This window comes from Acipenser ruthenus, chromosome 18 (genome assembly GCF_902713425.1).
Source record: "Acipenser ruthenus chromosome 18, fAciRut3.2 maternal haplotype, whole genome shotgun sequence".
NCBI classification, from domain to species: Eukaryota; Metazoa; Chordata; class Actinopteri; order Acipenseriformes; family Acipenseridae; genus Acipenser; species Acipenser ruthenus.
In genome coordinates this window covers 13,005,025-13,020,096 of record NC_081206.1, presented here as the reverse complement: position 1 = coordinate 13,020,096, position 15,072 = coordinate 13,005,025, and the positions used below count along the sequence as shown (strand labels likewise).

At 43.7% G+C, this 15,072-nt stretch overlaps 1 protein-coding gene across 3 annotated transcripts in view; it reads right to left on the bottom strand.

Moving 5' to 3' along the window:
• LOC117424021 (sodium/calcium exchanger 3-like) overlaps window positions 1-15,072 on the bottom strand; it is a 159,141-nt gene that overhangs the window by 14,784 nt on the left and 129,285 nt on the right. For all 3 annotated transcript variants that reach the window (XM_034040036.3, XM_058991235.1, XM_058991234.1), the window contains one exon: window positions 17-116. In XM_034040036.3, the coding sequence (XP_033895927.3) occupies window positions 17-116 (100 nt within the window). The remainder of the gene's footprint in view (window positions 1-16; window positions 117-15,072) is intronic.

Genomic DNA, 15,072 nt, shown 5'->3' with positions numbered 1-15,072 from the left:
AAAAGCACCCAAGTACCTGCACTGACTGTGATGGCCTCCATGAACTGGTCCCTCCAGGAGTGAGTGCCCACCACAAGGGCCAGGTTAGTCTTCTTAATCAGCTTGTCAACAGTGCTCTGCAAGGAAAAGACAGGCAACAGAATGGGCACAGAGCTTAAACCAGTAAGTCCCTTCCTAAGGATCTTCAATAGCAATGTATAATGGGCACAGAGCCAAACCAACAGGTCCCTTAGGATCTTCAATAGCAATGCAGAATGGGCACAGAGCCAAACCAACAGGTCCCTTAGGTTCTTCAATATCAACGCAGAATGGGCACAGAGCTAAACCAGCAGGTCCCTTAGGATCTTCAATAGCAATGCAGAATGGGCACAGAGCTAAACCAGCAGGTCTCTTCCTAAGTATCTTCAATATGATGCAGGCTGAGTATATCATTAATATATCAAGAGGTTAAAAATAATGTGGTACTGAAATGGTTAATGTTCACTGGACACCACCGGTAATGGAATTGAGAGAATCACAGAATACAGCTGTGTACCAACTACAAAGACCGCTTGTCAAAGCATGTATTCTGTATCACTGATATGAGGTTAAAGCAATCCAGCAGTGAAAGGGTGCATTTTTACTAGACAACACAGCTAATGGAATTCAAGTAAGAAAATCAGAGAATACAGATGTGTATCTAACATTAGGCCAATAACTAAAAGTGTGTAGTCTCTATGCTGCTGTATCTCCAATTGTAGTCCCTACGTCAGATGGTAGCTGAGATACAAGTCTTGGGCACTTTGCCAAAAAACAGACAGGAAAGGATACATTTCTCTTGTGCAACACCATGATTGAACTTGACCCAAAGAATCACAGAATACAGCTGTGTACCAACTATGAAGGAAAGGAGTCAGAGCATTAGGTCTTTATCATCTGGAAACCAAAAGGCTACACGACCCCAATATAGCGGTCATTTTAGGTCCCAGGTCAAAGCGTACGGAGAATACGTGTTTAAATACCCAATAAAGATAATTCATGAATATGTGTAATGCCTTTACTTCAATAAGCACTCTCAGTTACAAAGCTCAAGATCAAATAAGATCAAATAAGAATTGACACTGTTATCTCTTTGTGACAGAAAGACAATGATTCTTGGTGGTAAATCTCCCTCCCGACCTGTGAGGGCGCTAAGTAACGGGAACAGAGTACTCTGGACTACTTGGCCTGACACTTTGTTCCGAGGGTTAAAAGGAAGTCGGTCATTTAGAAAAGAGACGGAGCTTCGGTACACTAACTCATCGACCCGGAAGGGTAATGATGTGGCAGCCGCGGATTGGAGGAGCGGCTGCAATCGTTTACCAAGGGGTTTACCAATGAGTGACGGTATAAATAGGGGTCAAAGCAATGTTAGCTGTTCCTTCGTTTTAGTTATTGTGAGTGACCTGGAAGGACCTGTATTGTTGTGAATAATCGTGAGTGTTTGTTTTGTTTTGTCTATTTGTTTGTTTGTATTCACTAGACAGCTAACACGTTCCTGAGCTGTCGCCAGAGGCAAGCACAAACCCGGATCAGTACTTCACACGCATCACTGTAAACTGTATCTGAACCACAATCACTAATTCACACACTAACTGGACTTGTGTATGTGTTTTGTATTTAATGTGGGGATACAAGAACAGGACTATTATTTCGGGACTAACCAGGGGATTATAACCTAAGTAATACTTACCAGCATTATTATTTACTGTTTGGACATCAAAGAAATAAAAACAAACCTTTGCACCTGGATTACAATGGTCTGTCTGTTCTTTGATCACCTGCAGCTGCACACTTAACCACTTTGCCACCCTCTTGCATTCATTTCCTCAAACGTTAGTAAAATTAATATGGTACAAAAACAGAAAAGAAAATGTGTATCAATATAGCAGAAGTCAGTATAATAATCTCAACAAGCAATAATATTTATGTTGTATCTCAGCTTCAGTGTAAACATCAATTACATGTGAAAGCTAGCATACATTCATTGTCTTTCTATAAGAACTAATACTACTCCAGGCAGCAGATATAATATCAGCATGCAAGCAGGATAACTGTTTGAGTGAATATTTCAAATACAATCCAGATGAATTCTAATTAATAAAATATTACCAAATCATACTTAATTCTTTATCAATCTATTTTTAAATATATACAGTTGCAGACAAAAAGTATTTGGGCAGTTAAAAAAATGAGAAAAGCCATAACGAAAGTGATTTCTATAATTTCTAATTGTTCTATTGAAACATATTAATTAAAGTAGATTCAGCTTTATAATAAAACAAATTATTACATAACGTGCATAAAAAGAAAAATAACAAAAACTAATTTCACACTTTGACAAAAGTATTTGGGCAATCATCATATTTCATATAAAACCGATTCCGGGGTTCATAGTTTTTCTGATATAAATTTCAAGGACTTTTCAAGACCATTTTGACAAGTTTCAAAGACCTAATTAAGGATTTGTACATAATTTCAATGTTTATAACTAATATCCATCTATAAAAATAACACTTTTGCATTATTTTACTTAACTGTATAATAACAAAAATCTAAATTATACTCACGTTGAATGCAGATAAGTGCTGGACCAGAAAACGTTCTTATTCAATAACACTGAGTCAGTTTTGGTATCTATAGGTGAGTGTTTCATTCTAAAACTAGTACACCAATTCAGTGTTTTAATCAATGTTTTAATGAATTTTGTGTCTCAATCATAGGCGCCTAACTTTGTTAAAAAGTGGGCGGCAAACGAAAGGTCTAAGTGCAAAGCTTAGAGAGGCAAATGCATTGATTTATTTTATTTTATTACAATTAAGAAGCTCTAAGAAACCAAGCAAATAGTTTTAGTAATTGCAAACTACAAAATTGGGCAGGTGTTTCAGCATAAAATCAATCAATCAATCAATCAATCAGCCAATCTGGCGAGACACAGGGCCTGCCAGTTATAAGGCACGGTAACGCCACAGAATGCAGGATTACCTATGCATGTGCTTCTGAATCCGGCTGATACACCGCTGTCAGCACTCTGGTTCCAAAGGCAGGGTTCCGAGGATCCAGGACATTAGGCCTGTAAAACCTTGTCAGAGACTGATGCACCATGAAACAACGTCCAAGAGGTAGCAAGACCCCTGGTGGAATGACCTGTGACCTTCTCTGTGGGAGAGTTGGCTTGCTCGTAGGCAATCTTGATTGTTTCCACGATCCAATTTGACAGGGCTTGACCTTGGTTCTTAGCTCCAAAGCATATAAACAGTTGCTCGGATTGCTGCCAACTTTTTGTCCTGTCAGCGTAACATGCTAGTGCCCTAACCGGGCAAAGCATATGGAGCCGACGCTCCTCGTCTGACTGGAATGGTGGAGATGAAAAGCCTCCAATTCCACCAACTGATTGACGTGGAAGGCCGATAGGCATTTGGGCACAAAGGCTGGATTCGTACGGAGCATGACCTTAGTCTAGACTCCGTAAAAAAACAAACAAGCTTTTGCCACTGAAAATGCCTGAATCTCAATCACACGTCTAGCGGAGGTGATGGCAAATAAAAACGCTGCCTTCAGAATGCAGAGGTTCAAAGGGTGGTTTCATGACTGCACGCAGCACCACATTTAACCGCCACTGAGGAACTTTGTCCTTCAAAGGAGGCCGAAGCCACCGCACCCCTTTCAGGAACTGGCCAGCCAGAAAGTGAGCCCCTGGGGACACAGAGTCAATTTTAACATGGCAAGCCAAGGTGGCTGCCAAGTAAACCTTCAGAGTCGAGGGGGTCTTACCCTCATCAAAAAGGTCCTGCAAAAACTGCAGAATGTAACTGGCATGGGACAAGTCGTGGGATCAACCTGACGTGCCAAACACAGAGTTTGGAACACGCCCAACTTGTATCCATAATGAGAGTGCGTTGAAGCAGCTCTCACATTCGGAGAGTCGATATGACTCTCTCAGACAAGCCTAACTGGCTGAACCGGAGCCGTTTGGGGCCAGACCCAGAGCTGTAGGCTCGATGGGTTATGGTGCCACAACGTCTCTTGCGCCTGGCTGAGCAGGTCGTGGCACGTGGGCAATTGCCAAGGCTGGTGGCGCAATAGTTGCACCAGCGTGGAGAACCATGTTCTCAGGGGCCAGTGCGGGGCCACTAAAAGCACCCTGGCTCATTCCTGCCTGATTTTTTCTTCCAGGCACATCTGAAGCAATGCTACCGGTGGAAAGGCATAAAGGAGACTTCCAGTGGATCCCTGTTCCCCAGAATGGAGAACCAGAGGGGACAATGAGCAGGAAAGCAAAGAGGTCGACCTTTGCTCTCCCGAACCTGTCCCAAATCAGGCTCATCACCTTGGGGTGGAGCCTCCACTCTGAGCCGCACGGGACTCCCCTTGATAGGAGGTCTGCGGCATGGTTTTCTGCTCGTGGCAGATGTATCGCTCTCAGGGAGAGCAGGTGCTTGTCAGCCCACAATAAGATTTTATGGGCTAACCAATGGAGACGGGGCAAGGGCAGGCCGCCCTGGTGGTTGATCTAAACCACCATAGTTGTGTTGTCCATCCTGATCAACACGTGTCTTCCTTGCACCTCCTGGAAGAAACTCTGCAAAGCCAGAAAAACTGCCAGCAGCTCCAGGACGTTTATGTGTCGCCCCACCCAAGGGGGCTGCCACACACCTTGCGCTCCTCGTCCGTTTCACACGTTCCAGCCTGAGCCGGAGTTGATGATAGTCCGTGGTGATCACCTCTCGCCTGGTGATACTGCCTAACGCCACACCTAGACACAGGTGAGCTGGCTGTTTCCACCACGAGTGGGCCTCTATACACTGTCGGGACACCTACAGGTGGAGATGTGGTTGCAAGAGGGGATGATTCAAAAGTTATAACCACTCCCGAAAAGGGGGGAGGGCCCTGTTTGAACTGGAGCGAGTAGCCAAGCTGTACTGTGGCGAGCACCCAGATGTCCTAATGTCACTCTCCACCCCTGCTGAGTTGCTGGTGGTTTCGCCATTGCTTTTTGTGGATAAAGTGGTCGGCGATATTGCCGGCAGTGCCCCCTCTGTGTCTGTCTGTCCCTATGGTGGAGAGCCTCCGGACCTGCAGACACTTCACAACTGTACCCGAATAAATTGTATTTCACCACTTGCACGTTAGCACTCACTCTGGACTTGTGATCGTGTGTGTGTGTCTTTGTGTGTGTTTATACTATGTTTATTATTTCGGGACGGTAACACATTGTTTAGAACAGTGCAATACACATTGCTGTGTATTGCCTGGGATTATTAGTTTGGACCGTGAACTTTGTTGTCTGTCTTGTATTATGTATCACATCACCTCTACACCTGCGCACTGCAAACCACTTTGCCACACATGGTGTCAGAGCACGGGATGGATCGTGCTATAATGTCGGTGCTGTTGGAGGTGCTGGATAGCAGACGGGAGGCTGAGGAGAGAAGGAGAGAGGAGAGGTACACAGCTCTGATCAAGAGTGTTGGAATTTTGATGATGCCCAATGCATCAACAGGACCTGTGATGACGGCAGAGGATGACCCAGAGGATTACCTGGTCGCGTTCGAGCGGTTGGCTACCACCGCGTCATGGCGACGGGAGTTCTGGGCTAGTCAGCTAGGGCCCTGTCTAATCAGGGAGGCTCAGGCAGCCTACCAGGCCTTGACAGACGCCGAAGCTGCCCAATGCGACCTGGTGAAGCAAGCCAATCTCCGTCGCCTGATCATCACGGGGGAATCACACAGGGTACAATTCCGTACCAGATATCACCAGAGACACACACCAGGGTAGTCGCATAGTGATTGTGTGACCACATGGTGCACTGGCTAAGCCCTGCCCGGAAGTCAAGGATACAGATGGGTGAGGCTATCATCACCGAGAAGTTCTGCCATGTGGTCGGCGCCAAAACCCAGGCCTGGATACCACAATTCCGCACCACAATTCCACCACCCTTGAAGCTGCCGTGAAACTGGCCGAGGATTTCGAGAACTCTGATTTCAACTAAGACCAGCCTACTTACCGCTGCCTCAGCAGGGAGCAGTCGAGCACCGACTCCTCTCCCAGTTCCACCACTACCCAGGACCGGACCAAGACCTCCTAGACCACCGAACCCAATGGGCAACCTTACCTCCCCATCATGGAGGCCAAGGTTGGCTCCCAGCTGGGGTAGGTTTGCTGCCCCTGCCCCGTTGCCTTACCAGCAACGCAACAGATATGTAACCTCAGCTCCCTCTGCCCCTCCTATTTGTTTCAGGTGCCAACAGCCAGAACACATTGCCAGGTTATGCCCATCGATAATGGTCATAAGGAAATAGGGAATGGTTATAGGGAAAGTGAAAACCCACGCATTAGTGGACACAGGGTGTGAGCAGACCTTAATTCGAACGGCTCTTTTGGGCGGTGTTTCGTGGCAGGCACAAGGTCAGGTAGCTATCTCCAGGATCCATGGAGACACAGCGTCATACCCTGTGCTAAAAGTGTATTTATCGGTGGGACTGATCAAGCGTCACCTGGTAGTAGGGGTGGCGGAAAGGTTACCACACCCAGTAATTCTGGGCCGGGTCTGTCCAATCTATACGGAATTGGTGAAATTAATGGCAGCCCCGGTCACACGCGTAAACGTGGCAGAAAAAGGAAAAGGGGAACCTTTTATAACTGATATGTTTTCCCCCGCTTTTCATCCTAGAACAACAACAAAAGAGAGAAGGATCGAAAAATGGGAGGAAGAATCAATGAGAGGAGGCTGGGGTCTGGTGGGAGAACGCTCTGATGGCAGCAAACGCCAAACAAAGGAGGTTGGTACGCAGTGTGACCGAGTGGGCGAGGTTACTGGGCCATCCACGGCAGAGGCTACTCCGGCCCCTCTCATTATACCGTACATGTGGGACCAGAAAAACGATTCCACACTGGTGCACACTTGGGGGCAGGTCCGGTCTATTGAATATAATGATGTTGAAGGCGTTGGGCGGCTAATATATTCACATTTCATTATAAAAGGGCAATTGTTATATAGGGTGAACCCTGCCACGGGCACAGGACAGCCTGTAATTCCCGTGTCTTATCGGTCCAAGGTCAAGAGGCTTGCGGGACACCACATAGTCGATAAAACTAGTGAACGCATATTGGCTTGATTTTATTGGGTAGGACTTTATAATGATGTGTTGATATGTAGCCACATTCCCAGACTGCCAGCGAGTAGCGGCAGGTCGAGTGCGCCCCGTCCCTTTGGTCCCACTGCCGATTATTTCCACCCCCTTTGAACGCATTACGATGGACATTGTAGGTCCTTTGCTACCTTGTTTCTGGGTATACGCATATATTAGTGGTGGTAGATTATGCAACGCGATACCCGGAGGCAGTTCCATTGAGGTCTACAGGTGCATCTGCGATAGCCAAAGAACTAGTGCAGATTACAGCCAGAGTAGGGATCCCCAAAGAGATACTGACTGATCATGGAATGAACAACTTGTCTCAAACTTTACAGCAATTATACAAAATACTCAAAATATGTCCCATCCGAATCTCTGTTTATCATCCACATACAGATGGTTTGGTGGAACATTTTAATCAGACTTTAAAGCAGATGCTGAGACGTTTTGTGATTTAAGAGCAAAAACATTGGGCATCGCGTCTTCCCTGCCTCCTTTTTGCTGTGAGAGAGATGCCGCAGAGTTCGACAGGGTTCTCCCCCTTCGAGCTCTTGTATGGCCGACAGCCTTGCGGCATCCTCAATCAGTTGAGAGAGGGGTGGGAAGAGCACAAAGGCTCGTCCAAAAATGTAGTGCAGCATGTGCTCCTACTCAGAGATCGCCTGGATTTTGTTGGTCGATTGGCACAGGACAATCTAAAATCTGCTCAGCACCGACAAGAGCAACAGTGCAATAACAATGCATGTATTCGAACTTTTCGGCCAGGAGTTGAAACTGTGTGCTAAATGGTAGGGGCCATATGAGGTGCTTCGGGCTATAGGAAAGGTAAATTATGAAATTAAGCAGCCTGATCACCGAAATGAACGCAACATTTACCATGTTAATTTGTTGAAGCCCCGGCAGGCAAGGAAGGCCCCAGGCGAAATACAGGATGATTTAGGCCCCTGTCTAGCACCAGAGACATTCTAATGGGGGAACAGTTACTTCCAGATTAGCAAAGAGAGCTGCGTAAGTTAATTGAGGAGTTCAATTATGTTTTTTCTGACTTGTCCGGTAGAACTAACCTTGTTGAATATGTTATTATCACTCCTCCAGGTGTCACAGTGCGAGAGAGATCTTACTGGATGCCAGAAAGTCGATGAGGTGGCGTTAGCAAAGAAGTACGGGTGATGTTCAAACTTGGGGTGATTGAACCTTCCAGGAGCAAGTGGTGCAGTCCGATTGTGATAGTTGCCCAAAAGGATGACTCCAACTGCTTCTGCGTTGATTTCCGTAAGGTAAACGCTATTGCCAAGTTCAATGCCTACCCCATGCCTCGGGTTGACGAGCTTCTCGACAGACTCCGAATGGCTAGGTTCATCTCCACTTTGGACCTGACGAAGGGATACTAGCAGATCACGTTAACACGCAGCTCTAGAAAGAAAACTGCATTTTCGACTCCTGATGGTCTGTTCCACTTTATAACCATGCCATTTGGGCTACATGGTGCGCCCGCTGCCTTTCAGAGACTGATGGACCAGGTCTTACACCCACATTGTGAGTATGCAGTAGTGTATATTGACGATGAGATTATCTACAGCTCCACTTAGCGAGAGCATCTGGCTAGGATCACGGCCATCCTTCAGTTTCTAAGGGTAGCCCGGCTGACAGTCAACTTGAGAAAATGTGCATTTGACAAAGCAGAAACCCAATATTTGGGATTTATTATGTGAAATGGACGGGTGAAACCCATTATCACCAAAGTCCAGGCTTTCCTTCGGCTCCACTCTGAGCGGTGGGATATGTGACACAGGAAGAATGAATCTTGGTTATAAATCTCCCTCCCGACCTGTGAGGGTGCTGTGTAAAGGGAACAGAGTGGCCCGGACTGGATGGTCTGACAATTAATTCCAGTGAAAGGTGGAAATCGGCCATCTAGTAAGGGGGAGGAGCTACAGTACACCAAGTCATCGCCCCAGAAGGGAAGCGATGTGGCAACCACGGATTGGACGAGAAACGGTTGCACTCGCTAACCAATGGGGCGTGACTGACGGTACAAAAAGGGACATGGCTAAGCGATCTCTTCCTTTGTTATGGTTGAGTGAACCGCTAAAAGGAGAACCAAAGCGTACTGTGAGTGTTTAGTGTTTGTTTGTTTTGTCGTTTCTAATTGTACTCGTTTGTTCTTATTAGACGGCTAACACGTACCGGGAGCTGTCACTTAATGCCAGCACCAACCCGGACAACACTTCACACTGTGTATTGCCTGGGATTATTATTTACGGTCACAACAACCACGGATTACAAATAAAGATCAGTTTGGACCGTGAACTTTGTTGTCTGACTTGTGTTACGTATCACATCACCTCTACACCTGCGCACTACAAACCACTTTGCCACAGCTCTGCACAAGCATCGACTGGTAAGCCACCAGGATGCTCGTGTAGATACCCAGCCGGGTAGCTAGAGCTTCTGCCACATAGGCCTTTTTTAACATTGCCTCCGTGACCTTGCACTGTTTGTTAGGGCATGATACATCTTTGGAAAGGACCGCCAGATGTGTGCCTTGTACAAGGGAGGCAATGGATGCTGCGACAGGAACAAAGTGGCCAAGCCCCAACTCCTCCGTGTCGTGGACCCGATATAACAGGTCACCAGCCCTGGGGATGGCCGGGGCCGTCGCGGGCTGTCCCCAAGTTGATTGGACCTCATGCAGAAAGTCCGGGTGGACAGCGGGCATCGAGGTCCTTCTAGAGGGAGCTGAGGGCCTGTCAAAAATAGTGCTTCGACTCGGACACAATTACACTATTTAAACAATTTTTTGCTTTAGTGGTTTATCCCAAGGGGAAAAAACAAGCAGAAATATAATAAGACAGGCTTATCTGACTGCTTCTGGTCAAAGATAGCGAATTGTTCACTCTTGAATGCTGAGTCACTCTGTGTAGCTGAAAGGCTGAAACAGAAAATGGCCCTGAGCGCCGTCCTGCACGCAGTTTTCAATCCTGTGGGGGCGGAGACAGGCTTGCTGATGTCGTGGGCGTAAGACGCAGCTTTTTAGTGTTCAGTTGAATAGGGCATAATAGCTTAACCCATTGTGTAATGGAATACATTTTTTACTTGAAAGGGAACCTGAACGTCTGAGGGACGTTTCAAATACAAATCCTCTGTGTCTCTCGTCTCTCAGTGGATACCCACACAGTAACAGTACCAATTTTTGGTTTTAAGAAATATGAAAGTAATAGAAGTAAGCAGAGGATTTCAAAAACATTTTTTCTTGATGTTGCTAACCAGTGGTGGCTTGTCATAAAGGCTACGGAAGCTAAAGCCCGGAACAGGCAGGCACGGCACTGCTGGCAGAGATGCCAACTTATCAAAGCAGAAAATAGTAGCGAGTGAAGCGAGGCAGAATTTTTTTTTTTTTTAAGCCAGTGGCTGCTAGCCCCTAGAAATTAAAAAGTTCTTAGGTTCTGGCAAGCCAATGACCTCATTTTTGCTGTTCAATCTATAATTTTGGTAATTGTAAACACACAGCATTTAGAAATTAATATATTATATTATATATATATATATATATATATATATATATATATATATATTTGGAATTCAATTTTCAAAACTATCAAAACACAAAATGCTGTGTAGTATCCAATAATGAATGAATTATTTAAAGCAAATTAAACTTCAAAACCCATTTGCACAAACATACAGTAATGGGGAGTGTCATATTTTGCATATTGGTGGTGTGATACAGTTGTAACCCCACTCTAGTCACTCTGAGCTAGCAGAGCACAAACAAGCAATATTTAGAACTTATTTACTTGTCTGAGTACCTGATGGTGATTGTGGTTTACAGTAGTACGCATACAAGAAGATCCTGGTTCCCAGTGGTTGATGGTGAACTGACTGGTATTGCCCTATTCTATATGCAGATATCTTCAAGAATGAATAATAATGACTATGGTGCGGTGCCTCCACCTGGATAATACTGTACACTTTAAAATAATGTGCCCTTGTAGTATTTCCCAGGAAATTGAAATAACTGGGCAGCAGTGTGGAGTAGTGGTTAGGGCTCTGGACTCTTGACCGGAGGGTTGTGGGTTCAATCCCCAGTGGGGGACACTGCTGCTGTACCCTTGAGCAAGGTACTTTACCTAGATTGCTCCAGTAAAAAACCCTACTGTATAAATGGGTAATTGTATGTAAAAATAAATGTGATATCTTGTAACAATTGTAAGTCGCCCTGGATAAGGGCGTCTGCTAAGAAATAAATAATAATAATAACTGACCCTCTTTTTATTTTAGCAGTAATATGCAGCAATATATTTAAACAGTTAAATACCCACATCCAACTCCAATGAAGCACAGATTTTATTGTACCTGGGGGAAAAAAATAATAAATATATATAATAATATACCCAACTTAGTGACAACGGGCACTAGTGCATTTAATAAGTAAATATCTGTAGTGTTCTCAACTATTATCAACACCATTAATTGGTTAAATGCATTTGTTTCATTAGTTTTAATTGTCAAAATCAAGACTTCAGAATAACCCCAGTGAAAAAAATAATAATACATTTAGAAATTATATTGTTTTTTTTATTTTTTTTTATACCAGATCAAAACTCTATAATGTGGGTACTGTAGTAATGAAAGAAAAATAAGAAATGTTCCACTCTTATTCTTAATAGCTTCTATAAAACCAACTTTTCCTAAATTAAACAATTACATACACCTTACATATCATATTACATTAAAAAAGAAAACAAAAACAAGTCTAATGCAATGCAAACTCATGTAAAAGTTGTTCCTTTTGTTTTATATAGCGCTAGCATAACTCGTTGGGGCCCATACTGTCCTTTTATTATTTATTTTCCGTTGGTGCACATAAACATTAAACAATTGCTTTCACCCACCTCGTGGTTTTTTTTTCTCAGTCCTGAGGGGGACTTTTTAATCTTTTAATCTTTAAATTGACATATCAATACACAGCAAACTCTTGCTCTTTCCTTTTTTTATGTTTGCTACTCACGAATTTCCTTGGTAGATCCTGCGGATAGGAGCAGACAAACGGCACGGCGTTCCGGAAAAATTGCACAGGCAGGTTGCAGGAAAACTTCAGTCCGAAGTGCAGCACACACACGGCTCTTTGGAGTATGCGCCAACAAACTGGAATTACCCTAGTCAGGTCGTCAAAAAAGCTCAGACTTGACTTGCTTCAGTCCCAGCTGGTAATTAATTCCATTAAACCAACACGGTGTTAGTCGTAATATAATTAACCGGCATTTGCAGTTCTAACTCATACTGTTGAAGTTATACTATGTTGAAACGCTAACGTCTTTTTTTATTTTTATTTTCCTTAACGCACTGTGTCGTCTTCATAAAACAGGGGCCATCTGCGTAGTCTCCCTTGTTTTTTTTCGTAACCGCCACAACATAAACTCAACAACAAAGCCAAGAGGAAAAAAAAAACAGTTTTGGGCGGAGCTTATCCTTATAAGGCCGTCTGTCAAAGGTGGGACGTACAGGCGATTCTCCTTCCTGATTGGTGCTCTGCATTGATTGACACGCTGCAGTGTAAAGTTCAATCCCTTTGGGCGCGAAATTGCATTAAGGGCCGTGTAGTTTGTCTAATACAGTTAATAATAACAATGGCCACAATCGCAGATTTTTAACCCTTTGCGGTCCATTTATTAATCGCGTGTCAGGCACGTCAGGTCTAATTAATTTTCACATGCACAATTAATTTTAGACGCGCTGTTTAAAAGTATTTTTTTCCACAGTCAAACGGGTTTAAATGGCCCTGCATATCAGCAAAGCACTCACTAGGCATCTCCAGCCCCGCCCCACCCTTTCGTTTGCTATAGTGTTCACCTATGTAAGAAATAAATAATAATAATAATAATAATAGTCGTACATACCGATCGATCATCTACGGATCACTCGTTTTATCACCAAACTCCTCCATAATGCGATCCAAGTCATTATTTTATTACTATAACATCTCAAAAAAGCTCTCCAAATGTCTTTTCTGTGCGCTGATTCAGTCAGCCAACTTGTTTACTTACGACCCGCCCCGTTATCTGATACCAGATACCATGTATGACTATTCATGAGATACGCCTTTTTTTTTTTTTTCGACTTGTCTCGGCTCTTGTCGCTCCCTCTCGGCAATTGAATGGTTTTCTCAGCTTTTTCCGGAGAAAAAACGACTAGAAACACGTTTTTTGCGTTGCTATAATGATGTCGGACCCAGTCCGACAAAGGACCTGTGAAGAATAATTGCAATGTCGGACCCAGTCCGACAATGGACCGGAAAGGGTTAAAGGGGACTACACAGTCATGACTCCGACCATGTTTAACAGAGAAGTCTGTCCGGCAGGATTCACAGAGAAGTGTGTCCGGCAGGATTCACAGAGAAGTCTGTCCGGCAGTATTCACAGAGAAGTCTGTCCGGCAGTATTCACAGAGAAGTCTGTCAGGCAGTATTCACAGAAGGAAGTTAGAAAGGCCAAGAGAGAGATAGAAATCAATATTGCTAAGGGGGCTAAAACCAATTCCAAAATGTTTTTCCAATATTATAACAGCAAGAGAACATTCAAAGAGGAGGTTAAATGTCTAAGAGACACAAATGGCAAAATCATAGATGAAGAAAAAAGAATAGCAAATATATTAAATGATTACTTTTCACAGGTTTTTACAAAGGAGGACACGGACAACATGCCCCACATGTCGACCTGTTCCTATCCAATTTTAAATAACTTTAGCATAACAGAGGCAGAAGTGTTAAAGGGACTAGGAGCTCTTAAAATAAACAAATCCCCTGGGCCAGATGAGATCCTCCCAATAGTACTCAAAGAAATGAAAGAAGTTATTTACAAACCGCTAACCAAGATCATGCAACAGTCTCTTGACACAGGGGTTGTACCAACAGACTGGAAAATAGCAAACGTAATACCAATCCACAAAAAGGGAGACAAAACCGAACCAGGTAACTACAGACCAATAAGCCTGACTTCTATTATATGTAAACTTATGGAAACTATAATAAGATCCAAAATGGAAAATTACCTATATGGTAACAATATCCTGGGAGACAGCCAGCATGGTTTTAGGAAAGGGAGATCATGTCTAACTAACCTACTTGACTTTTTTGAGGATGCAACATTGAAAATGGATAACTGCAAAGCATACGACATGGTTTATTTAGATTTCCAGAAAGTTTTGACAAAGTCCCGCATAAAAGATTCATTCTGAAACTGAACGCAGTAGGGATTCAAGGAAATGCATGCACATGGATTAGGGAGTGGTTAACAGGTAGAAAACAGAAAGTACTGATTAGAGGAGAAACCTCGAAATGGAGTAACCAGTGGTGTACCACAGGGATCAGTATTAGGTCCTCTGCTATTCCTAATCTACATTAATGATTTAGACTCTGATATAGTAAGTAACCTCGTTAAATTTGCAGAAGACACAAAAATAGGAGGAGTGGCAGACACTGTTGAAGCAGCAAAGGTCATTCAAAATGATCTAGACAGCATTCAAAATTGGGCAGACACATGGCAAATGAAATTTAATAGAGAAAAGTGTAAAGTATTGCATGCGGGCAATAAAAATGTGCATTATAAATATCATATGGGAGATAGTGAAATTGAAGAAGGGAACTATGAAAAATACCTAGGAGTTTATGTTGACTCAGAAATGTCTTCATCTAGACAATGTGGGGAAGCTATAAAAAAGGCTGACAAGATGCTTGGATATATTGTGAGAAGTGTTGAATTTAAATCAATGTTAAAACTTTACAATGCATTAGTAAGACCTCACCTAGAATACTGTGTTCAGTTCTGGTCACCTCGTTACAAAAAGGATATTGCTGCTCTAGAAAGAGTGCAAAGAAGAGCAACCAGAATTATCCCGGGTTTAAAAGGCATGTCGTATG